The sequence below is a fragment of the Serinus canaria genome, chromosome 1A (assembly GCF_022539315.1).
Source record: "Serinus canaria isolate serCan28SL12 chromosome 1A, serCan2020, whole genome shotgun sequence".
Classification (NCBI taxonomy): Eukaryota; Metazoa; Chordata; class Aves; order Passeriformes; family Fringillidae; genus Serinus; species Serinus canaria.
In genome coordinates this window covers 33894529-33922387 of record NC_066314.1, presented here as the reverse complement: position 1 = coordinate 33922387, position 27859 = coordinate 33894529, and the positions used below count along the sequence as shown (strand labels likewise).

Here is a 27859-nt window from a genome sequence, read left to right as displayed (position 1 = left end):
GAACAACTGACCACAGAGAGCTGCAGTTTTTACAGTTTTATAAGTCAATTAGCAAATTCACAAGCCACCTAGGTAAACACTGCTAAAAAGCAAAACAGAATTAAAGGTTTTACGTAACCACCTATTTTTGTATCAAAATTGAGTGGGAGAGCGCAACATTAGTATGTTTAACTCGCTGAATCCAAGATTAGGTTGAGGCATAGGCAAGAACTATTGCGATGTTTCTGAAGACAGCATCAATGTTTTCATTGTAACATTATCTTTAAATATTGCTGAACACATGACTTTCCCTGAGGTGTAAACATCAAATAACTTGAACAGCTTTACACATCAGCCCCATTAAACAGTTTATTACAACACTACATCTACTGTAATCAGTGGTGCTGTGTACAGACATTATATGAACAGTTTAACATGAACAAACTACTATAAAAACAAGCATTTACTTGACTTTTTTCAATTGCTTGCACATTATAATTGCCAAATGTATATAACCAGTAATAAAGTTGCAAAAGCTATAAGGTTTAAATCACACAGGTTTCCCTCAAATAAAACAGTTAAGCAACATAAAAAAGTAAAAGAGCTACTGGTTACCATGTATGCAGATTTGCTTTATTCAGATCTATTCCTGTTCATATTATCCATGAATCCTTACAGGCTCAGTTCAATCACATGAAGCAAACTGCTGGACAAGCATCTTTCCTTGAAGAATGTATCTTGTCTTGCATGCTGTTCCTCTTCCTTCAGCTGTAATGTGTCAAAATTTGTGATGTAGATTTTGCTAGTCCCCAAAACACACAGAAAATTGTTGGCTTATCTATACATACACAAATCGTGCATCTACTTCACCATGATGTTAACTAACATAAAACACCCAGAAGCAGTAGCTACTCATTTGAAGTTATGTTTAATTACTGTATTAGAAAACAAGATTAATGTTGTTGTACAACAAAGCTGAAGGAATATAAACTTCACACTTAAAGAAAGTACTGATGATAAAGAAATAACTACTGCTTCTGTGACTGACTGCCAAATTGATATAGAATGCTTCCTAAAGTATGCATTCTGCAAGAGTAACTCAACAAGAATTTAAAGTAATTTTACCACAATTAGATTTTTACATTTTTACCTGCCTACTTACATAAGTTTTAAGATGGTTTGACATTTAAGTAATTAATTGATTATATAATGAAGTGGATGGCTCACAGCTCAGTAACATTTAAAAGCACACAGAATCTGACACCAGTACTTCAAAAGACCAGTGGCAAGCTGGATGTGGTTCACATCTGAAAATACACACTTGCAATTATGCACAAGAACCCACTTTTCAATTAATACAATGTAGATTTGCAGGTTTCCTCACCTACTTGCCCTTGAGAAAACCCCAAGCACTACTTCCTGTTCTCATCTATTTTGGCAAATCGGGGAACCACACAATTCAAATTTAATTACTGTAAGAGTTCACAAAATACTTGGGATAGTATAATTTCATACACTGGATTTCAGTTCAATTCCATTACAAAACAATTAGCTATCTTAATTTCATTAATAATTCACAATTTCAACACTCAATAATTTCAAAATAGCTTCAATCAAGTTCTTTTAAAAACCCAACACATTAAATTATTCATTTGAAAACCAAGGCATTTAGAGAAGCAATTTCATGAACGTGCAACAGTACACAGCTGTCAAATATTCTTCTATTAGTACAATACTTTCAAAGCTGGGAAAACTAAGTACGCAATTTTTCTTCATTTCCTCAAAATGACTGTTAACAATGACTTCAAAAAATTCCAAAGTATAACCAAGTATATCCTATACACTATAGTAAGCACATAAACTAATCCAAATCAATAAGTGAAATGTCTTCTCTTATTCACAGATTTTGTTCCCAGGTCCTGAATGCATCAACAACTACTTTTGGGGAAGTTCCTTCCCCAGAGGCCAGTGTTTCCAGGGGAGTTATGTACTTCTGAAATTAAGTAGGAGCAAAGTGACAAGGTGCTACCTCCACAAGAAAAACATGTTTGGAAATGTGAGCTAAGTTAGCACAAACAGACAGGAGAGAATCTCAGTTTTCTAGTGGAGAAAGTCAGTACTTGACAGCTGTGAGACTGCACATCAGAATTTGCTGCTCTCATCACACAGTTCTGCAGCCAGAATTATGGATCTTGATTATGTCTATGGCAACAATTAGCAGATCCAAAGTGCCCTATATATGATGTAATACTACGATAAGAAAGCTTCAGTTCCTGGGAATAACTTGCTATATATGTAAAGGTACTTATGGATCTACAGGAACTCTAAAGAATGCACAATAAAGTGAATTCAGGATTAATGCTTTTTGGTATAGGGTTCTTAAGATGGTCAGCATCACACTGAGCCTTTATTTTTAAAAACAAGACCAACTAAAATCCAAAGTAGTATACATTTCAGTTCCAAGTATTCTGCCACTATATCTTGGCAAAACTGGAAACCCTTGTGGCTCCAAAAAAGAAATAAATCTGTATGGATTATACCTTTGTGCTCAGTCTTTTTCAGTATTCTACAAGCAAGTAGAATATTGAAGAAACAAAAAAACTTTTTAAAAAATTAAATCTCTAGTCAGTGTTTCTTGGCATTTTTCCATCTGCCTCAAGCTCATACAAAAGCTATCTGTCCCAAGCACATGTTAGATTTGTACAATTTAACACCAGACAGCAATCAGTTTCTCAGCATTTCTACCAAAATTTACCAACTCTACCCAAATTTCAGTCTTAGGTGTTGAATAGAAATTTTGTCGTTTAAAAGTTAGGGGTTTATGCCAGAACATTTCACAAATGAAATCCCAGAACTTGAGTAATCAAACACTTGTATATTTATGCAAGATGCAACTTGAGCACTTTTTTACCCACAAAAACACATTCTTACAACAAAACCCCAGTAGATTTCTTATATATATATATATATCAAAAGCATCTTGCAATAGCAGCTCTAATTTTTCCCTTTGATTCCAATTATCCAAATATTCACATAAAAGCTTTAAACAGCCTTTAGAATTTTGAAAATTCTACAGCATTTTAAAGCTGTATATACATACACCCATCAAGTTTTATTATAGTAGATTATTTTCAGAGATTGAATTTCAATCTCACATGTTCACATTTCAGTAAAATGCACAAGATACATTTGTTATTATATCCTAGACGCTCCTATGAATTACTTCATGTAATTCTCCTTTATTTTATTCTATACATGAAGAAAAAGAAATATACAAACCAAAAATCCCACAGAAAGTACCAGCTTAAAAGCCAAAAATTTCTTTTTAATTTAACCTACATTCCATAACATCACAAAATACCCCAAATATTCTGATGCTTTAGCTGTAACATAGTGAGAAAGAAGGAATTTCAAGCTTGACTTTCTATTTGTCTTTCAGCATGTAAGCACAGATACTCAGTGTGGTTCTGTTCATTATACATGAAGAGACTATTTTATCAGCACTAGCATCTTCTCACATTTGCTCCCTCTTCCCCCCTCCTATTATGAGCGTACTTACCTGCTGTCTTTGTTCAGTCTTAGTGTATTATTTAAGATCAACACAACAACCATTTCATGACTGTATATAACTAATTTTACATGGGGGAAAAATCCTCCTAAACTAACCTAATTCGTCAGGTATCTTTCTTCTATTATCCCAGCCTGTCTATTCATCAGAACTAACTGATGAACAGAGAGGTGTGTTCAGAAAATTCAGTCTTTAGTTTACAAGTTTAAAAGATAGAAAAGATATTAATTATTGGCAAGTATTTTTCACATTCATATACGAGGGAGCGACAAAAGATAGATCAAGCTGCCACAGGTAAACAAAAATTAAGATCTCTCATGTGTCTCCTTTTGTTTTTGTGGGTTTTTTTTTTTTTTTTTTTTTTTTGGTAAAAAGAAATCTTAGTTCTCAAACCACAATGAGCAAAAGTAAAAAAGTGAATATTTTTCATTCTTTGAAGAACACTGATTCAAACCAACATTTTCACTTCTGTATTTCATATGCCTAGAAGTTTCTTGGGGAACTTTTCACGCAGATCAAATTTGTCAAAACTAATGAATTCACAAATAAAGAAGCCCAGGGTATGAGGAATAAAAAAAATGTAAGTGTGTCTACAGACACCTCAGAAATCAGTAAAATTACAGAAACATAGTTATGGGAAAAAAGTAATAGAAGTTATTAATTTGAAAATAAATAGCATAAGATATTCTGTTCATTTTTTAAATCCTTGTTTCACCTTCAAGAAAATTAGATTTATCACTGAACATTGAGAAACAAACTCTATGCTTCTGCAAAGCACCAGAGTAATCGTTAAAACAGATTTTAAGAAGTACATAAACCAGTGGCACTGCTTGCCTCTATTCATGCTATGCTGGATTGCAAATACTGAATCAGATGCACAAAGCATTATTTCTCTGGTGAATACTAAATACAGCAGAATAGAACTAGCCCCAGATAAAACACAGTTAAAAAAAAGATTAGGTAAACAATATTATTAATAGCTTAAGACTAAGACCTGATATAATTCTAGACAGGTATATATACGCAGGTCTTGAACAATGTTAATACATGATTCACTTAACATTAACTAGAAGCTTATTATTAAAAAAGCTTATTGAAAGCAAGCATTTGCCAACTCATTCCAAGTTTTCTTAAAAGGCTAATTTCACACTTCCCTTTATGTTTAAGTGGTTATTAGCACAGTTACAGGACCATTCCAACTTAGAGAAGCAAAAATATAATGAATACTATTTAAGCCATCAGTACCATTTCCCCTCCTACTGACAAAAAAAATTCCAACCATGTTACTTCTTGAATCACTCTAAAGCTGAAGGTAATTTCAGAGTGATCTGAGAGCAGTTTTTGAAGAAGCATATGAGCCTCAGACTTCAAATTATTTTGCTTACAGTGGTTTGAGAGCAGAAAAATCAGAGAATAAACATGAAATATGGAGTACAAAGTCTACATACATATCAACTGTTACAATGTTGTGTTTTTGTCTTTGCAATTCAATCCAAATCCAGTTTAAATAAAATAATCAATCAACCCAGTAACAAAAACATAAAATGAAAAACTTAACATTCAGCAGTTATAGAAATTCAGACAGATTAAGATTGGGACAATGTATCAGCTAGAAATACATTATTTATTCTCAGTTAAAAAAAAATTCTGCCTAACAAGTCAGGACTCATGCTGGTGAAGTTACATTACTATTCTGTTTGTACACATTAATTCTTCTAAATATCATTCTATTGGGTTCTCAGTTTTTTTGATTTATACAGGTTAGACGCTTGTCTTAATTCCATTAAGAATGGAATAAAATAATATCTCTTATATTTATATTTGCTTACAAAAATAATATCTCTTATATTTATCTTATCTTACAAAAATAATATCTCTTATATTTATATTTGCTTTCCATGAGCAAAGGCAAGATGTTCCAAGGAAGCATTCAGTTTTTAGTAATTCAGGAGAATGGGTTGTTAAATGTACATGAAGTCTTATTCAAGTGAAGGCACAAAAATCTTGCAACAATTTGATTTGAAATCGTGAAGTGTACAAACAGAAGTGTAAATACCTGATATGGTACAACTAAACTTTTTAGTTTTGCTGTTATAAACATATTTTTTAAGTTATTCCAATTTAACCCATCTCTATAAATGTAATACAGAACAAACAGAATTTCACTGTTCACAAAAGTTTTCACAATGGACCCTTAGAATCCTTCTGAACTAGACGTGCAACACTTTGGAAAAAATGCCAGTACAGTATCACAGTCATGACTATAGGTACACAATAAGGAGAAATAAAGGTGCCATTCATAGGGTGCAGGCACAGAGGCAACTTTATGTTTTCTGCCAAAACACAGTAATATGGGGAATAACTCATTTCAGCACTGTTGATACTTATTAAATGACTGAGTGTTAAATCAGTTTATGAATATTATTCAATGTAAAAAATGAAACAAAAAATGTATGGGAACATACATCTTAGTGAAAATGAAACATACAAACCAGGAGATAATTTCTTTTATATGTGTGCGTCTGTATAAATATATAAAAACAAAACTACAATAAAGCTCTTCTTCATTAAGACAGCAACAAGACAAACTGTTTACAACTTCACTTAAAAAAATACCAAATGCTTTAATTTACACGTAGTATACTAAATTTGCCATTTAAATCAAGTTCTTAGGACCTATTTTCTTTGCACAGGGGAATGTTACCAAGTCCCCCTTTTGAAAGAAAAGGGAAACCCCAGCACACAACAAAGCTGAAGGATCTTGCAAATATAAAACCCACCTGAACTGAAACTGAAATCACAGCCTGAGTGCAAATTGTGGTTCAGAAATTATAAAATGCAACCTAATGCTGTTTGACATATATTCTTGGGGTAAGAGAGTAGGAAATCTGTACTTGGCACAGCAAATCTGTATTTACGTGCATAACACTAAATACACAAAAATCAAAGCTAGATTCGTAAACTATGCCAAGGGTTTAAAAAAAAAATCATTTATTCCAGGCTATTAACCATTTTTAGTATGGTTTGCTCATCTCCACCAGAAGGAAAACACCCTGGAAATGTATCTATTACTCAGCTCAATGGTTATACCTCTATTAGTAACAACTATTTGCAAACATCAAAAATATGCAGCTATTATAGAAGGTAAAAACCCAGTTCAACAAAAGAAATTACATTTACTTTTGTTATATCTGTATTTTTACATTCTCTTATTTTACAATTAAGAACCAGAGTTGATATTTTTACTAAATTACAGAAATATTTCTACCAATCCATTTTTAATGGCAAAAAGTAGCACTAACAAAAATATACTGCCAACTTTATTTCAGCTGCCATGTTTCACCTTCCTATTTAAGCCCTAGACTCCCCTTCTCTAGGTCTGTAATTTCTTTTTGAGTCCCCTGCCAGTATATGAACCTGAGACAACATCCCACTTAATTCTCAACACACTAGAGCATTTATTGTCATAATTTGTTCTCTCCCAGAGGAGTGGCAGTGACACAAAAAGCCTGACTGAAAAACTAACATTTAACACATACAGAACTGTATTTCACTTAGGACTATACTACATTTTATTTGACTTTTGTAAGTTTTGCTCTGTAACATCTATAAATGAACTCCCACGAATTAAAAACACACGCAAATCTGGAAACTAAATCTGAAGTTAAATGTAAGAAATGGAAGCTGGGCAGACAGGCACGTCTGCAAGCTACAATTTCAGTGCAGATGTAGTGGAAGTTCTTACAAGAAGAAGATCACTAGAGAGTCACTACTAGGTAGGTTGGTTTTTTTCAACTGTCAAATATAAGGAATCATGGGAATTAGGAATCAACCCTAAAAATGGTACATCATATAATGTCAAAATTTCTATGTGTTTTAAAGCAGTGCATTGAAAAAAATCATTGTTTAGGGTGCTACTCTAGCTGTCTAGACATTTGATGCATACAAGACTTCAGATACATGAAATAAAAGAGCATGTTAGTTTGTGAACAACCAGAAAAGAATCAATTCTAGTGTTACATATTTGTTTACTAGTCTTCAGAAAATTACTTTACTACCAGAAGGGCGACAGACTGAAAAATTGGGGTGGTGGGCAGCAACTGGTAATAAATTTTACTGAAGGTTAATACCTTGATTTAGCTAGAAGGCAGAAGATACTGACAGATCACATTTCATAAAATAAAGAGCAAAATCTGGTTATATTTCCTGAATTTTACTAAAACTCACCGGGAAAAAATAAAACAAAAGCAACACAAAACAAAACAACAAATCCCACAAAATCACCACCATACCTGTGCAAGGACAATAAATGTATGGACATTGAAATAATCCACACACAATCTATGAAGGGCTAAATGCTACAGTCTTTACAGAAGTATAATTTAAAATACAAAATTAGTATTTTTAAATACAATTAAGAATAAAACTGTAAAATTCATATAATCTTTCAAGACTACAAAGAGAACAGTGTGACTTACTGCCTTGTTAAGAAGTGGTTCAATCACATTTCATAAAAACTGGGAATGCTATTATCAGCCAAAATAAGAGAAATGGCATGCAGAATGTAGAAGATAATTGCAGAAATACTTGCTCCCTCCCAAGACAGGTTAATTACCTGTTACTTACCTATGTTCACGTCAGGTGCTGCAAGAAGAAAGTGATTCAGTACATACTGCAGGATCATTTAAATACAGACATGAGCGGTATAAATAATCTCAAACCTAGAGTGGTTACTTTTAGTAAGTCAGTGAAGTTCAAGACGACAAAAGAAATGCTCACCTTCTTTAACGGTGACGATATTCTCTCTCTCTGTCTCGTTCTCTGTCCCGATCTCTGTCACGATCGCGGTGCCTCTCTCTCTCACGGCTCCTTTCCCGGTAATAGTCATCGTGACGGTCTCTACTACGTGATTTGTGCCGCCTACTTTTTTCTCGTGACCTACTGTGGTCCCTCTCTCTGGATCGCTCACGTCTTCTAAAAGAAATTACTTCATTAACTTTTCTTCAAAATACTTGCCATCCCCATGCCTGTTTTATATTCTGCTTATGAGTATGAATTTGATTGAAAATAGGTATGAGGGAAAGACGTGTTCATTGTGATGCAGGTATGTTTTTGTATCTAACATTAAAGATGCCTGGTACAAACAGTGGTGGCTAAGAACTCAGTTACAGGTAGTAAAGGGCTCCCACTTTCTAATGTAGCAAGGAAAAGTCAAAGTACATACTCAGAATGGAGGATGACTGAAATCAGCTGGGGGAAATAATCACATATCAAACAATCACTACAACACAGCTGCTAATCTGCATACAGAAAATATGGGCCAAAACCACTAAATAAAACTAAGAGTTAAATTGAAGCTAGTCAGATCAATTTTGAAAAGAGCGTTAATTAAAAGGCAGCTTTCCTAGGTACAGGAAAGGCTTATTTGGTTCCTTCACATATCTCCTGTGCAACTCAGCAAATCACTGACTTCTTAGAAGCCTTAGTTTCTGCTCTGTAAACTAGTCCTGCACCACACCTCTTTTTTAAGTAAGAGGAGATGGAAGAGGAAAGTTTTACCTGGATCCAGAACCATAAGACTTAGACTCAATTCCATGAAGGCAGTCCTGAAGAGAGCTAATGAGTACTTTGCAGCGATCATCTGCAGATACTTTGGACTGTTTGATTAAGGAAATCGCAGTTACCAAGGTCTCTATAGCACTTCCATAGTCCCCTGAAAATTATTTAAGATCAGGATCAGAAAATCATGCAAATTAAACCACAGATTTTTATCTGTAACAGTATTACCATTTTGAGTATCTTCTCTTAAACAGCCATCTAAACAATTTAATGTAGCACCAAATATTAAAATACTGTCCAGATCAGTACTCAGAAGGTTTTCTTAAAAACTAACTGAAGCACAGTACAAAAGCAGTCATAAGTTGTATCTAAATTCAGCACTCTCTGACGAAAATGCAGCTTCAGGCCTTTAAGATTCCTAATTTTAAAAAAAACCTATAAATTCTTTTCAGTTGGGTAGAATAACAAACACATTAATTGAGTTTTACTAACCAGCACTGGCATCTGATACAGCTCTTGAAATGGCACTGCTTGAGATTGCCCTATTTCTATTCATGATTTCTTCAAATTCTGCTTCACTTAAAGGTGTCCTCGCAGCATCCATTTCTCTGCAAGCAATAAAACTAGTATTTAAAAGGTTAAGGAGAACTTCAGAAGCTATCATTGCAATTTCAACAATCCAAGTTTGCAACTTTAAGCATTGACAAACAGAAAAGAAAGCAGGATCTGGGTTTGTTTTTTGTTAAGGACCATCGTTACAATACAAAATCCTGAAAGCTTAAAAAAAAACCCAAAAAACCCCAACAAACCAACCAAACAAAAAACCCCAAAGAAACAATTAAGACATTGCTGTATAAATAGATTTTCTTTTTGTTCATCCCATCTATTTCAAACATTCAGCAGCACTTAATATTGTGCTTGACAAATATTTACAATTTTCATAAAATCCTTGAAGGTACATAAATAGATATTCCCAACTGAATGGATGTGGAAATACATGTACATAGGCAATGCAGCTTTGAGCAAAATTAGAGAAAATTTTCATAACAGTATTGGAATCAGAACTATATGATCCTGTTTCCCAGATCTTAACTAAGACCAGAATGCTGTAACTTTTGAAAAACAAATATAGTTATCATCTTTAAAACACTCAATTTTCTGAATGATATGTCAGCATTTTACAGCAATTTTTTTTTTTTTAATTTCTGGTCAAGTTCAAGGTACTCCAATTTAATCTCCCTACTAGTCACAGTAAGGAGGAAGCAATAAAGCAGAATCCTTGTACTCATTACACTTCAATTATCAGCTACCTATGCAGGGTTTGCAAAGTAACAGAAGTAAACCTAAATTTTCCCAAAAGTTTTGCAGTGTCCTATTAGCCAGTCTCTGTGTCACATAGAAAATTTGGAGAAATGTGTTAAGAGATAAATGCTGAGACTGTCAAACTGGCCCACTGCTTGATATTTCTAGAACAGTGTTAGTTCTTCTGGTAGAAAGAAAATGCAGAATAATAAGCAATGCTATCCTCTTAATTGCAAGAAGTGGAACAAGATCCTATAGCCAGTTTAGCATAAGAGGAAATGTCTAAAAATTCATACCTCCCTGAGTTTTGAGTATTATTTTTCGTGTGCCTCCCATAGAATGGAATATGTAATTTTTCTCTTATGGACATGTTATTTCCAGTGAAACGCCTATGATATATAATTAATGACAATTTAAATAGTTATGGATGATAGCTTCAACATTATAATGAAAATACTGGACAGTAAGTTATACTGTCCTATTCCCACTCCTTCCCTCCCCAGACATTCTATAAACTGCAGACAACCTTGATTTAGTCCATCAAAAACACCCAACACCTTATAGTCTTATATTTCAGGCAATTAAGCCAAACGCTTGAATTTCTATAGGTTTTTTTGTATGAAACATCACATGTACACAAATGCTTGGGGGGTTTTAAACTTTGTAGTAAAAAAAGAATCAAATCACAGTATCTTTGCAGGAAACATTTTAAGCCAGAAAAGTGTGTCTCATGTTAGCAGTAAACTACTGAAAAATTCAAATCTAACTATGTAAAATCATCTCTTACAATTTATGCCAAAATTCTTGACAAATACAAGTATGGTGAAAATCAAGAAACAGCAGCAAGACAGAGATGCTTGAAATCACAGATGAAAAAGATGTTTCAAACAAGATGTGAAAAACTTGGCAAGTCAAGTCAGGGACTTAAGAACTCTGTCACAGATAGGATTAACCACAGGAAAAGCAACTGCTACAAACACAGCAAGATTGCACCAAATGAGCAGAAACATCTTGATAGGAAAGGAAGGTAAAAGTCTTGCAGTAAATTCACACCTGGCTTTTAAGACAAACACTAGATTCTAATTAAATCCTGAAGAAAAAAGGGACAAGCAACACTGCTGAAAGATGAAAATGGTATGACCTCAACATATGCACATATTCAAAAAAGAAAACTCCAGAGCATTCTTAAAAGGCAGCCTCCAAAGCACCATGATACAGGTAAAAGTCAGAATTTCAAGTTAAGGCAGAAGCACAACCAGAAGCTGCTGCATAAGAAATGATATATAAGTTCACATGTAGAACACATGGAATGATGACACTGCCAAATACAGCGAAGACAAAGAGTTCAGAGCTGAAAAGGGAAGTGAGATTACTGGTGTTGCACTTCAGGATTTTCCTCCTGCTGCAAATATGTTTCTCAGATTTAATCCCTTGGAGAAGTTAAAAGGGGCAAACTACAAGATCAGTGGGATCCTTTCTGGCCCTACTTCTAACTGTTCCTAACATTTGCATTAATAGGGAAAAAAATCAAATGTTTCCAATAAAAGGAGTAAAATCTGCTACCCAAACATATTAGACAAAAAGAACTCACCTTCCAGGTGGCCCATAGTCACCTCTGTCATACGGTGGAGGTCGGCCATACGGATCTGTCGGAGGTGGGCCACGGCTGTCTGAAGTGGGTATGCCACTATTGGCAGGTGGGGGGAAGAAAGCTGGATTCACATGTGGTGCCGGTGGTGGAGCACCTGGCGGTGGCCCAGGGAGATGTGGAGGAGGAGCAAGAGTCAGGGGTGGCCCTAGAGGGCCAGGTGGACGAGGGGGAAATGGACCCGGAGGTGGAGGTGGACCCTGCTGAGGTGGTGGTGGACCTGGTGGTGGCCCATAGCCTGGAACTGGTGGTGGAGGGCCTGGAGGAAGAGGCCCAAGTGGAGGCTGACCAAAAGGCTGTCCTGGAAACAGAACTGGTGGTGGTGGACGATCACCACGATTAGGAGGTCCAGCTAATGGAGGTGGGAGGACCTGACCAGGTGGTGGAGGGCCTGGTGGGCCTGGTGGGCCAGGAGGACCTAAGGGTGGACGTGGGGGAGTTTGTCCAGCTAAAATGAAAACAAACAAAGAAAAACAACAAACAAAATTGAGTGAATAAATACAAAGAAATAAAATTCTTTAAAATTCTTCAGTTTTTTATTCCAAAAAAACAATGACAAAAAAGAAACCAACCCTCCCTCCCTTAACACTGTGCAACATGTACAAGACACGTATGTTCCTGCTTTGGGTCCAGTAGCTTAGAAAGTTTTTAACTTATCTGTATCTATTGATACTAGATATCTAGAGATATCTAAAAAGAACAACATTATCTTGAACACTGACAACCCTCCTCCTCAAATCACTTTATCACCTGCTGTTGTTCCCAAAACCCACAAGAAGATTACAAAAGCTAGAAAACCGTACATCTTACTGCAGCTAGTCGTTCATATGGGGCTTAAGATAAAACATATATTAAAAATATGAGAGACGCTGTATTGGATAAAGTAATGTAAATGCAGTATCCAAACATTCCTTTAGATTCTCAACTGGTTTTTTCAATTTGACTATGTCCCTTGGACTGTTGGTAGACAATCTATTACTGAATGACATTTACTAAAAAATATGTCAGCTGAAAGAAGAACTTCACTGCAGTGCAAAACTAACTATTCAACATATTTCTTCTATTTCAGACACCTAACTAAACATGAAGACCTCCTCTTCAAATTTCTGGTGTTTTAAGTGCCTACTAACTGATCAGTCAGTAGGCATGAATCAAAACTGAATTTCTGATCACATGCAAACTTGTACTACAATAAGGAAATTAGTTACTTTACACTCCTCAACACATGTAATTCTCAGCACATATAGCAAATCTGAAAATCTCAACCACACTACACTAAAGCTAAATCTGCTTGCTAACATGATCTATTTTAATTTTTTGATACTTAAATATGCACACTGATATAGTATAAATAATGTATCTAAACAAGCTCTTGCCTTGCTACCAGATTTACTAGGTCCAATTTCCTGTGAAAATCAACAAATGAACAATCAAGTCCTACAATCTAGCTGTGAACACTGTTTATGGCTCATTACTGAAGTGCCTTGATCTTTATCATTTCCCAAATAAGTATGCCACATTGAAACACTTGTAAGACTGGAACTCCATATATGCATAATTTTACCTGGGAAAGGTGGTGGTGGCCCTCCTGGCCCTGCTGGTCCAGGGAATCTGTCTCCACCTGGAATGGCACCTGGAAAACGGCCCCGACCTCTGTTGCTAGGTGGAAATGCTGCTCGTGAGCTTCCTCCTGGGGGACCAGCTTTACCTTCCCCAGACATCTGACCAGACTGTGTGGCTGCAATGGCAAAGCAAAAGTGTCACTACATAGATCAAAACAGGTTGAAGTCTTGATCTAAAGTTTTATGCAGTGCTAAAGCGTGACCTTATGAGCACCAACTTGCTCCCCGTACCCAAACCCAATGCATTCAGGAAGGAAAATATTCTTTGCTAAAATACTATGCCTCATACTAAAGGAAAAGAATCTGGAGAGACTGCCAGTCCTTCCTTCCATGAAGCCTGACACCACACCAAGAAACACAAGACATGGTGCTGAAGTACGACACGGAACCTCTCTTCCCCATTCTATCACAAATACAGACTGTCCACACATTAGAATTTAGTCCAGTTTGTCTACAAATGTTAAATTCCTAAATGCTCTTGTGCCTTTTTTTTTAAAATTACATCCACAGGAAATTGAGAAAGCATCCACAGCTGTTAAGACAAGAGCTGCACAAAGCTGCAACCTTCTTTCCGAATGCAGCAGCTCTTCAGTGTATGAAGTGATTTCTTTAAACAAAGATAGAAGTTCATTCACCTGGACTCTAAGTATTTTATAGCTATTTTAAACTGCGAAGAAATTACAAGATGCTGATCAAACAACCTGCCATTCTACTTTTTCTGCTTTTCCAAGACAGCACTTAAGAAAAGCTTACTTTTCCTTGACTGCATTTCAAATTGACTCAGAAACTGTTTATTACACGGAGTTACAACAGGATTCTGCCCATGCAATTCTCTTTTAGGCAACAAATCCATCAGCTTTTTGGAGGATGCTTCCGATCCCACACCCACAAGGGCAAACCTGAAAGGAAACAAAAACAGTTACACCACAATTTGTTCATTTTCTGACATCCTGACATCTCATGAAAAAGATTACACACAGTAAGCAAAAGAATACTTGACAACTAGACACCAACAAGGTCTCACAGGTCTTAGTCCAGCTTTCAGAACAGATAAAATAACTTATCCTAGGACATAAAAGAAGGAAACAAAACAGCAGGTACAGGATGCATCAAAATTTATCCCAAGAAAGGGAGCTTTTTGGCGGAGTATCAACGGACTACATAATGAATTCATATGATGAAATTATTAAGCGTACACTCATACACTGTGCTCATGCTGCCAAAGAGACAGAAAGGCACATTCATCAGTGAAATTTAGGTTGTCAGTGAAAAATGGGCTCAAGCACTAACTTTAAACAGAAAATAAAGATGTAAAGAAAGATTTAATAATGAAGGCTGGGGGAACAGCATTTACACTGAAGAAAAACAAACATCACCACCACACCAACTAAAAATCTAGAAATAGTCTTATATGAAGATCACCAATAAGCTTCAACTCACAAAATAATGAGAAACACAGTACCATCACAAAAAAATTATACCTGAAACTTAAGTCATTAGTATGAAATTATATGCCAAATCATTTCTGGATCAATAAGCTAAGATGAGCAGTTCAAAGATTGACAATTATGAAAATCGAGAACTTCTTCCTCTCCCAAACTTTAGTCCACATATAGAAAAAAACAAGTTCTTACCCTTTAGACTGGCCATTAGCACGATTTTCAAAAAATTTTATCTCCAAAATGTCATTTACCCCCAGTGAATGAACTGCTTCAGTTAAGTCTTCATCTGTTGTCCACTGAAAAATATTTTTAATATTTAACTATAAGAGCTTATCTAAAACACCAGGCAAAGGGCAACTAAATTTTCCACGGATTTTTGAGTGTGTGTGTGTGTGTGTGTGTGTGCGTGTGTGTGTCTGCGAAGTTGATCTAGAAGAATATTTTATTCAGGCTGTCAATATATTCTGATTTTTGGAGTAGTCATTTTCGTTTTACAATTCAACAATTAGTTCAGCTAATTCACACACATTTTACTGACTCCATTCATGTACTTCAAAATGGGACAACTTAAGTCAACAGTTAGGTCCTTTACTTACCTATTAGCTCCTGAAGTACTGTAATAACTAATGAAAAAAACACCCACAGTAAGAAATTATCAGAAATTTAAAAAAAAAAATTAATTTATCCTTTAAAATAGAATTTTGCATATGTGGGCCCTGAAGAACTTGATTTCATGTAACAGATAAAAGCTCAACTTAATTCAGCACTGACCAGTTCTTGCACTGTTTGCTTTACTGCAATTGATTTTAAAATACTTTCATGCTAATAAAAGTAATTTTCCTAAGGGTAACTACAGTTCAGTGAGTTATCATAAATCTGTGCTTCTTGGACAGAGAAATAAGCCTCAAGACAAATACCTGAAAACAGTTATGCTGAAAGAGTCACTGCCGATGGAAAAGACCCTGGAAAAATGTGAAAAGTAATTGCAAGAAAATCCCAGAGCAACCTCCTTTTAAACTAAAACCTTCAGCATGAGTTTACTAAAAACTTGGCTTGTTTAGTAACTTTGAAGAGTTTACAGGCATGAAGTATTTAACAGTTTAAACTTGTTTTCTTCTTTCATTTGGTTCTCTGAAAACCTTAAGAACATAGTAGCACAAATATCCTTTCATAACACGTAAACCATGACAGAAACTCTTAAATTTATATTTACTGAAGACTTTCTTGATTTTTAAGACATCATGACAGGCTCTCTGAATTTCAGGTAAAAAGAAAAATGATCCCACAACCACAAATGAAAATTGAAGAAAATCAAGCCAACAACAAAAGAACTGGGTTTTGATACACATAATATTTTATATAAAACAATTTAAAGCAAAAAATTTTATAAGTAGTTACATCCATAATTAAAATTCCTGTCTACAACTAAACAGCAGTAAGATACTTACCCAAGTGAGATTTCCAATGTACAAGGCAATTCTCTTTCCAGTATATGTATAGACAACATTTGGTGCAGCTCCTTTACCTACATCATCCCCAACAGATGGCGGAAGAGAATCCATGTAATCGCGATCCTCTGGAGCATCTCCATTATTTGCAGATGGAGAAATTACATCATCATATAAATCAATTTGATCATGCCCACCATATTCAGCCTCCTAAAATAAAAAAAGACATCTTGATTATAATTAATATTACTCTTAAAACTTATTGAAGCAAAAGTTGTGATAATTGCCATGTTCCACAGACAGTGAGTCTGATCAACCACCTACACAACATTCCTGTTGAAAAGCTAAGCACCAGTTTCCTCCACATCAAAACATATAGAATTCTTATGACACCTATTACATTCTAAGTTTATGTGGAAAAAAATACTTCTGGCCACTGTTTTCCATTCCAATACTTTTGCCCTTGAAATATAAGCAGAAATCAAAAAATCCACAAACCCTAATCCCAGGATTGTATACGTTAGAATGCAGAAGTGTCATGCTTTAATCGCAGATTGCAACTAAGTACCACACAGTTGCTCACTCACTTCTCCCTCCCCAAACACTCCATGGGACAGATGAGAAAAATCAGAAAAAGGTAAAACTTGTGGAATAAGAACAGTTTCAAAACTGAAATAAAATAAACTGCCTGTCCCTGAGCAGTGATCAGCCTCTTCCAGCCAACTCCCACAAGTTAATGTACTGGGCATGGCGCTCTTCCATCTGATGCTTTCCTATAATACAGTAGGACCCATCAATAAACTAGGTATACTGCATCTCATTTTCTGGTAGTTTATTATATAATGGGGTGCCCTTAGCATGTTTTATCTCCTCCTCTGGTGACATTCTGAAATCTTTGTCTTTTAGACAGTCCATGATCATTTCCAAGATTCTTGGGCAACTGAGATTTGCTATTTGAGCTCATTATATAGTCACTGCAACCCACTTATTTCATGTAGCACCAGCTGCATCATGTAGAGAGAAGACACTCCCTTTGAACATAAAGCGCTGCACTGGCAGTCATTGGGGAGCTGGAGGAGCTTTGCTTCACCACCAAACACTTCCAAAGCAGCTCCTTGATTAGACTCCAGTATCTCTTTCAGCAGCAGTACAGGAGACCTCAGATACTCTGTCTCCCCAGCTCCATAACAAAGGGCTGGAGATGGCCTGGAGTCTCTCTTGGTGCTTTCTCCCAGACACTGCAAGTAGAGCCATTTGCTCTAGCTGCAGTATAGAGCACATTTTTACATCTTGCCCTGTGCAGACTGCCCTGGGGGCTGCTGCATGTACTATGTCCCATTTAATTTGTTCAAAAGCTTGTTGTTGCTCAGGGCCTCATTTGAAATCATTCTTCTTACACATCATTTGATAGAGAGGGTTTACTATTAGACTGCAATCTGGAATATGTGGATCTCCAAAAACCCACAACACCTAAGAAAGCTTGTGTTTGTTTCTTACTAGTTGGTGGAGATAATGCTGTTGTTTTGTGGATCACATCCATTGATATCTGATGACATCCATCTTGCCATTTCATTCCTAAAAACTCAGTATCCCATGCAGGTCCTTTGACCTTACGATGTTTTATGGTAAAATCAGCTTTTGGAATAATTTGGACTATTTTCTTCCCTTTCTCAAAAACTTCTGCTGCTGTATGGGCCCACATGATGGTACTATCAATGTATTGCCAGTGATTCAGAGCTTCACCCTGCTCCAATGCAGTCTGGATCTGTGCATAGAATTGGCAGCGCTGTGTTTCTACCCCTGGGGCGCTGGATTCCAGGTCTACTGGAATTCCTTTAAGTGGAAGTAAATTGTGGCCTGTCAAAGCTATTGAAACACATTAGCAATGTCAGTTGTGGCAAACCACTTGGCAGTTTTTGACTGCAGCTCATATTGGAGTTCCAGCATATCCAGTACGGCAGCACTCAGCCACAGAGTGACTTCATTCAGGCCACCACAGTTCACTGTGGTTCTCCATTATACTTTCACACTGGCCATATGGTCCTGCTGATCACTGCTTGATTCTCCAGTTGATAAATCAGCTTGTGAAATGGGAATCATGAAGTCGGTTGGTGCAATGCTGCTGCTGGTGCAACGCCATGGTAGTGACCAGCACCTGTTCTCTGACCTTCAGCAAGCCCAACAGAAGTGTCCTCTGAGAGAACAGGCAAGGCAGGCAGCTGCTTAACTTCCTCCACCTCCAAGGCAGTGGTACTGAACACCTACCTTTAAGGTCCTTGAAATACCCTCTCCTACAGCAGTTTATGCCAGAGATGCAGAGAACCTTCGGGCCAGACACAGAGGATGCTTCTGCCACACATTCCTGGTCAGGCTCACTTCAGCCTCCAGTTTAGTCAGCTGTTGGGTTCCCCCTCTCTCTCCAGGAACAGAAATAGGTTCTGCCCCTGCAGAGCTGGATAGAACTGGGGTAACCTGTGCACTAGAGCCTTCCGCTCTTGTGTGCTGACGGGCCAGGCCACAGGATCCACACACTCCTGCAAATCCAGCATATGAAAATGGCATGCTCGGACAAGTTTCTGCCCAAGGGTCACATGCACTGGAATTCTTCTGGGTCTGTGAGTGACTGCACACTGTCTAGGTCATAACAAAGGTACTGGATACCTCTGTGGTGGCCCTGGGTGACACAGAACATCTTCCTTGAAGGGATCCCTTTCCTTCACACTCCACAGGAGTCACCTCCCAAAGGCTGAGGCCCTTTCCTAATCACCTTGTCAATGTCCCCTTCCTTACAAGGTGATCCCAGCTGCTTGGTTCCCTACCCTCTCATTCCAGGCTCCTACCCCTGTTCCCCAGCATCCAAGCAGTCAGACTGGATGCTGGGCAACACCAGCTGATCACCTGCTCACCTGGGTGATGGCTGAAATCTTTTTGCATAACCCACAGCTCTCTCAGGGATAGGGATTGAGTGGTTCCCTCTTGTTCTGCCTCTTCCTCCTGCTCTTGTGATGGCCCTGCTTTGTTCTCCTTTCCTAAACAAGCTCTCTTGTGTCCATTTCTTCTGGTGAGAAGGGGTGACTGATACCAGCAGGGGCTGCTGCTCTGGGTCAGCTGTATCACCCATCACAAGTGTATGAGCACCTGCAGCACCTGCCACAAAGGCCTAAGTAGACACAGTGCCTGTCACAGGGTTTGAGTAGCTGCAAATAGTTGTCTAACCCTAAACAAGACCTGGAACACAATCACTATTCCTGGCAATATGGCCATGTTTCAACACCCCAAGGATATCCAAATGTTCAAGAGCTACTGTCATTAGCCTGGGAGAGAAGAGGAATATGCAGGATCATGTCTCCTCCACAGGTTAACTCTCAGAGGATGAAAGGTAAAAGGTGTAATCATTAACAGTTTACAATAGATCACTCACAAAGTACAAAGATGACAGCAGAGCTGAGTACAAGTAACAGATTACTTTCACAACCAGCAATTCTGTTTTATCATATGCCAGTACTCACAGGATCATCAAATGCCTTGGGTTAGAAGAAACCTTAAAAATCATCTAGTTACAAGTCCCCTGCTGTGGGCAGGAATATCTTCCACTAGACCAGACTGCTTATGTTAAAACACAACACAACAACCTTAGACCAGTTCCCAAAGGTGAAAAACAGCACCATAGGAAGCACACACTGGAAGTAAAGAGTTAAATGATGGAGCTGTGAGAACAAGCAGAACAACTGCTGGAGAGTTGAGAGCATAAAATCAACACTGTGTCCAACAACTATTAAACTAATTAACAAATGCTTAATGCAATTTTGTTCTAGCATGTTCTGGTCAGATTTGTTGTTTGCTCAACCTGTCAAGCCCCATGATGGGTGATCAAAAAAGGGCTATTGTGCTTTAACTCCAGCTGGTAACTAAGAACCACACAGGCATTTGCTCACCCCAAACCCTGTGGAACCAGGGAAGCGAATCTGTGAAAAGGTAAAACCTGTGGGTTGAGACTAGAACAGTTTAATAATTAAAATAAAGTAAAATTTAAAAAGAATAATGGCAATGAGGAAAAAGAAGACAACAAAAAGAGATGAAATAATGCACAAGGCAGTCGAAGTCATGCATAACCACTGATGCTCACCACCTGCTGACCAATGCCCAGTCCATCCACAAGCAGCAATTGCCCCTCTGAGCCAACTCCCCCCAGATCCCTGTGCTCTCATACCTTGCTCCAGAACAGAAACTGCCTCCCCCAGGTTTTGGTATCAGAGATATTTCAACATTCTCTACGAATTTGTATCCAGAAACTCACAGAAGCATCCTAGACAGAATAGTTCAAGGTACCATACACGGCAGCTAGAGATAACCAAGCTGGACTCCACAAAACATAGGCTACAGACATGGAAATATTTGCTGTAAACTCAAGATATCTATAACCATGATCAGAAGATCCGCTGTCTTGAAAATATAAAAATACTATCAACTACTGCTCATACAGGGAAAGTGTAACTAAAACAGATAATATAATTAAAAAAAAACAACAGGTAAACAGAATTTTGGCATAGTCAATCAAGTACATTTAATCCTCAGTAAACTGCATTGTCCCAATAAACTTCAACAGAAAAATAGCTCTCTAAAGGTAAGCTTATCACAACTAAATTAAGGGTTTCATATTTCACCTAGTCTATCCAGTTCTCAGTTTGATTCCTCCTATCATCATAGCTAATGAAATCAGGTACACAGAACTGCCTGAGACAGGCCTAAACATGCCATCTCACAGCTAGATTAAGGTTGATGTCACAAGGCAATTAAGGAAATCCTCTGCTAAATGTACAGTAACTCTAGTCATCTACATATATGAATGATGACTTCAGGGAAGTAGAATTTAGTCTTGGTAGACAGATGCAAAAGCACAGTTACCAAACTTACAGCAGATGTATGTACACTAACCTATCCCTCTGAGGTCAACATTGCCAAAACACCAGAGTGCACAGCAGTCCACAACTCTGCTGCAACAAGAAACTCCCCTGAAACAAACAGATTGTATCACACAGGCTTTCAGGTCTCCATCAATGGAGAGAGAGAATTATTAAGGAGTTTGCAGCAGAGTTTGCATGTAATTGAGAGGGGGGCAGGGCAGGCCCAATAGCACAAGCATCCTAATTTAAATAAATAAAGACACAAGAGACAACCTGATGCTGTTCACTAGACTTTCTTCTCACATCGTGCTGGTTTTGCATCCAGTATGGAATTCATTCAGTTACCAATCTGTCAGCAAGGTGTGTGCTTTGATGATTAACAATGATCTGAACCAGCAACTCCAAGTGTAAATGGAAGAGAGCTGTCCTGGTGGATGCTGCACAAGATCCAACAACCTTTTCTCCTTCATACTACGTGTTCTGTGGAAACTTACCTAGAAGCACCCTTCCTTTTCAGATGCAGAAGAGGAAAAATGGTACAGGAAATGTTAGTTCTCTAGTCTCAGCTATTTAAACAAATGCTCTGCCTGTATCTGGAACCAGTTTTGACTTCTTCCAACTTCCTTAGTTACAAGGAGGATATCAAGCATGAAGAGAAATTATTTCTTCTCAATTACTGTAACTCATTATCTTGCAGATAAACATGCTAAGAAACAAAGTGAGCACTGCTGTTCTGGCCCCCTCTAAAACCAAATCAGACAGCAATGCATTTCCAAAGTCTATGTTTTAACTAGACCACAGTCTGAAATACTTCATGATAAAATCAGGACTGAAATTACATTCTGTGCTAATAGGTGGTATTGAGTAAAACATTCCCATATGAAAGCCATGAACACAATGAATTTCACATCCAGAAGGGACAACCTTAACATGTTATTTCTTATTTGTAACTTAGTGGTCCTCTGAGCTGCAGGAAACCACTTACTTCCTTTAAAAGTGCTGGTTTGGAAATGGCTTTTGTTGTTATGTAAAATTTCTTTAAGCTGTCCATACCTCTGTTAGACTTGCTTTTTCTGCAGAACTTTGTCCAATTCAAGAGTTAACACTAACTTACACCTCCAAAAACACATTTTAAAAATCAACAAAGTATATAAAGTTTCATGAAAAATATTTACTGTTGCTTCTGGGAAAAAAAAACCCAAAAAACAAACAACTAAATTATCCAGCTTCCCCCCTTACTGCTTTTTCACTCATGTTACCATATTTGTGGTTAAAAACTCTAAAAACATGTTATTATCCTCATTTAAATAAAAATAAATTTGTAGGTCTTGAAGAATAACAAGTTAAACAATAAACAAAAATCTTTCTGGTCTTGATTAACTGTCTGAACATACAAATTGGAACATTAACAAAAAAAGCAGTCTTTGATAGTTTTAAGATAGCAAACTGCCTATGGCAGAAGAGGACAAGTTTGTTAGACCACAGGATTCATGTTTCTTCTACAGGCCCAAATGCTCTTGGCCCTAAAAACGGCACAGCACTAAAATTTAAGCAGCCTGATCCCTTGTAACTAAAAATTACAGATTAATTACAGAGTTACAAAGAATAACTAACATTCACAAGTAGTCAAAAATACAAAATAAACATATGTAGTATCACTGTTCACATGAAAACAAAGTGAAAAGGTGCTAGATAAGAAGGTCTGAAGTTTTTCTGCAGTTTGATATTTACCAATATACAGAAGTTATGTCTTCCCAAGGCCCCTTTCAGCAGAACTGACAAAATGCACATGCCATCATCACATATTTTATAACACATGCAGGTCTGCCAGCTTATGCTTTTTCTGACCAGTACAGCCCTAGTGAGTAGAAATTTATTATACCACAATGTGGCCATCCCCTCGCATGATAAGACACCTGTCTTTCTGATATAAAGGCTGTTCTTAATAACTGGCTTTAACTGGCCACTAAATGCTAGCTTTTGTTATTTATCACACACACAAAAAATTTCCTTTGTGTTACAGATCTGAAGACAGTAACTAACACATTCCTAAGACATGGTAGTTTTCAGATAATTAACCTCTTAACTGCTTATTCCATCTAAATCAATTATCCTGTTACAAAATACAGAGGGAAAGTCTTTCATCCCTAATTTGTTAGCATTTAAATATCAAAATAGAACACTACAGGCGTGTTTAGACATATCCACAATGCAACTACCCAAGTTTACTCACTATGAGTATAAACAAGCAAGCACTTTTTCCACAGCATTATAATATGATATGCCTAAATTCTTTTGCATCCTTTTCCTGATCAGAAAGACTTTTACACGTGTACAATAAGAGTTTTTACTGTTTAACTACATGCATGAGGACATGTGGAAAAAACCCTCCAAGCATGAAAATGCAAAGCTGATCAGAGCATCCGGGAACTTGATAACACATGGTCAAATTTTCATGACCATAAAAAAGCAACCCAGTTTGTTGGCCAAACTGGCAGGCAGCCTCAAGTTAGACCCAAAGTGGCCTCCTACACAAGCTCCTTATTATCTCTGTACCACACACCAATATCCTAGGCTTTTGTGTCTAAAACCACACCCTAATATTTACTAAAGCACCCCAAACTTACTGAGGGTCTTCTGCCCTTGAGAGAATGCATCCCCAGCTATTTGTACACAGGTAACAGTTCTAACAAGCATCACAGATCTCCCTCTCCTGAAGAGCAAGATGTGTAACATGTAGGGAGATGTTTAAGATAAAATGGTCCATGCAATACCTATTTCTAACAGGGCACAAGCAATGCATGCAGGAAGTACTACATTTATGAGGCTGTCATCTCAAGATGAGACTTTAAATAAATAGATAAGACTGCTGGATGGGGAATTCAGCTTAGAAGAAAAAAATGAAAAATTACTCAACCAAGTTCTCAAAGAAAAAGAGGAAAAAAAGAAACCACAATTTAAACAAAAATTTAATCAGTCAGAGCCAAATTGACTAAAGCTGTTAGCCCAAGGACAAAAAATAATATTTTGATGAACAATAAGTTAATAAAAGAGTAAGAGGCAACAATGACAGACAATGAGCTTCAGTAGAATAGGAAAAATGCATTTTCACCCAAAACATCCAATATAAGTTAGTCAGCTCGTTGCAACCAACACTAAATACAACCCAAGACAGTTTATAGCTGTCATCCATCTTAGCCAGCTTGTAAACCCATGGCTCTGTGGTCTTTTTCACCTTTATAACCTATGTCTCATTTAGCACTAATCAAGCAGAATCTTTTTCTCCACCTACTTGGAAAAAAGGCATTTAAAAAATCCCAGAATAGCCTCAAGGATGAGTACCTTGAGGTGTAGAACAAGACAAAACAACCAAGGGAAGTTAACCCAGTCACAAGTCCCAAATGAAGGGTTAACTCCAGATGCAAACATAAGTCTTGTCCCAGCTTGGGTATAAATACAGTTATGTACAGCATACATAAGAACAGCAAGCTCCACAGTACATTCTTCAGTCCCTGTTACTGCCAAAACCAGTGGAAAGGGTTTCTATACTCCAATGTTAAAAATATTACTAAGTTGCATTCCTGTAGAGCAACAAAATCAAAAAACAAGTTCATTTAACAGATAAAGACAGTTTATTTTACAAATATGGTGTTTGTAAAATGCTCTCTACATAACCAAATTAATAATGAAAATCACTTTCTCCCTAAAGCATTTTTTTAATTGTCATTTTCACACAGCCACAGAATTATGTTCCATCTTATCCATTTAAAGCTTCAAATCAGGAACAGAACTTCATGAATAAAAATTTCTATGCACCTCTTCTCAATGATGCCAGAATTAAGAGGCAGTAATTAATAAAACTTGCCTTCCTTCATATATGACAGAAGGAAATGGCAAAGTGCAGAAGCATCAATCTCTCACAGTATAACTTTTATATTGTCTCAAGACTTGCTCCTCTTGAGTTCAACAAAACTACTTTAAATAGAAAGTCACAAAAATGAAATTTGGAAAAGAACAAACAGCAGTTTTTGGGGGTGTGTGACACAGACAAAAACAGAGAAGAAAACCCCCTAAAACAAACAAACCCCTCAAATTCAAGCTGATGGAAAAAGGGCACTAGCCTCTTCTCACCTTTCTGCTCTATATTTTGCAAGATTTATGAACTGGAACAACAGACTGCAGAACTGCAAACCAGAGAGGGAATCAACTGGGGTGAATACAGTGAAAAAAGCAAAAGGGCTCCCTGCCTGCTGGATTAAGCAAAACTAAATTATCACAAGACTCTCTTCACTCATACCACCACGGTTATAGAGAATATCAACAGTAATGATGACCTGAGACCTGAGTAGACCAGGACCGTGTAAGTGAAACAGATCATCTCCATCACTTCTGTTCCGGCACTATCTCTTTACACTATACTTACAGCACATAACTATTCTACTCTGAGGGCTTCTGCACACATGAATTTACACAAATAATACCAGATTCAAGCAAGGTTTTTTCCCCTGAAAAATCTGCTTTGTTATCAGTTTTATCTAGAATCGATTAAACCAAATCCAAGCTCTCACAGAATCTCAAAAAACGTACTCTTCTGCTGAAGAATGATGTCTGTCCTAGGGTTCATTCCTGTTTAAATTCATGTAATGGGTCTTCAGCTGTAAGGCAGAAACCTTCACATGCAGACAGACTAAGAGCAAATCAGTGCTTTTCATCATCTCCTTTTAGTATGGCATTGTTTCATAGTATACCTTTATGAAATTATTAATACTTAGAATTACTGTATTAAGCGATATCTGAAGAAATAGTCTGCTGAGAAAGCTACAAGTTGCTGAGAAAGTTACATACTACCTGTGAATTCCAGAGCCATTACTTATTTCCCAGTTCTCTGTAGAGCATACAGCTGGGCCCCTTGAGTGCGTAAAAATGCACTGGTTCCCGATTATTTATGCTCTGGGGCAGGAACAAAGCAATCTGGGGCAACTCAACCTGGAGAAGTGCAGCACTCGCTAACAGGACAGATGGCATGCAAAACTGATACAATCATCGCGTTTCAGTAGGAAAAGCTGACACACAGCTATTTGGTAAAGATGAGGGGTAAAAAAAAAAAAACACCCTAGAAAAGCGGACTACTTATAATCCAATGAAATTGTTTATTTCACCTATATTTCCTCAACAAAATATTAATTCGTCCTCTAAAAAAGGCTTGCGCCACTTTTTAAAATGGGAGATAATAACGAGCAAGAAAAACAAACAAACAACAAAAAAAGAAAATATAAAAAGCTGGATACTTTCTCCAGTGCAGCAGAATAAAGCCGCACTAGTTCCGCCTCCCCCGCAAAGTGCGGCCGAGAAACAGCCACCGCTCGGCGGCTTTTTGATTCATCTGCGAACAATGGCAGCGCTTCCCCTCCACCGCAGGCGGGAAGGGGCCGCTCTCCCCGCCGCATCCGGGAGGGTCCCGTCCGCCGAGCCGGCGCGGGAGAGCCCTCTGGAGCGGCCCCTGAGAAGGGAAGGCAGAGGGAGGAAGGCCGGTAAGAACAGAAAAAGCGAGGGAACGAAGGAAGGAAGGCTCTCGCCCCGGCGCGTCCAGCCCATCGGCAGCAGCCGCCTCTCAGCGCCAGGCGCGCTCTCCGCCCAGCCGGGCCCGCCGCCGGCACCCGCGGCCCGGGCGTGAGGCCGCGCCCGCCCCGGCCCCGCGCAGCCCCGCGCTCGGCGGCGGCGGGAGCGCCCGAACAATGGCGGCGGCGCGGCCGCCGCGCTGAGGGCCCGGCAGGCGGCGCGGCTACGAAGGCGGGCGAGGGAGGGAAGCGCAGCGGAGAGGCCGCGCCCGCCGGCCGCGCGTACCTGGTTGAACTCCTCGCCCACATCGGCGTAGATGTCGATGTGGTCCACGCCGTCCGCCATGATCCCACCCGGGGCCGCCGCCAGCCGCGCCCGGCTCCCGAGCCGCCGCCGGGAGGGGGAGGGAGCGGGGAGGCGGAGCGCGGCGTCACTTCCGCGGCAGCGCGGCGGGGCTTCCGCCGGCGGCGGGCAGCGGGCAGCTCCTCCCGCCCCGCCCCTGGCGCTCCCCTCCCGCCGGGGCCGCCTCACGACTCGGGCCGGCCCTGCCTGGCCCGGCCGGGCTGTCCCGTACCGTACCGGGCGGTAAGGTCCGTGTCGGTGTGCGGGGCGCCGGCTCGTGTGCCGCACAAAGTCGCAGCGCGCTGGGGGCTCAACAGCCAAGGACCGAAATTATCAGCTGAAAAATGAGCACCGTGCTGCGCCTTCAGAGCAGGGGCGCGCTGAGCTCCGGAGCGCAGTAAAATGTGCGGAAAGAACACACACACACACAGACAAACACACACACACACACACACAAAAAAAAAAAAAAAAAAAAAAAAAAAAAAA

The 27859-nt window shown here is 38.4% G+C and overlaps 1 protein-coding gene across 4 annotated transcripts; it reads right to left on the bottom strand.

Moving 5' to 3' along the window:
• Positions 1–334: 334 nt before the first annotated feature.
• On the bottom strand, positions 335–27477 carry CPSF6 (cleavage and polyadenylation specific factor 6). Of its 4 annotated transcripts, none has more exons than XM_030237734.2 (11): positions 27317–27477; positions 16569–16778; positions 15313–15416; positions 14432–14577; positions 13621–13794; positions 12000–12504; positions 10705–10797; positions 9599–9714; positions 9107–9260; positions 8327–8521; positions 335–747 (listed from the first exon to the last, which is right to left on the bottom strand). In XM_030237734.2, exons 1-10 carry the CDS (start codon positions 27374–27376, stop codon positions 8332–8334), a joined length of 1752 nt encoding a protein of 583 aa, XP_030093594.1. In that variant the 5' UTR covers positions 27377–27477; the 3' UTR covers positions 335–747; positions 8327–8331. The 4 variants fall into 4 exon arrangements, with proteins under 4 accessions (XP_030093594.1, XP_030093595.1, XP_030093596.1 ...); XM_030237735.2 differs by having other exon boundaries at positions 8327–8518; XM_030237736.2 differs by lacking the exon at positions 10705–10797.
• Between the last annotated feature and the right edge of the window lie 382 nt (positions 27478–27859).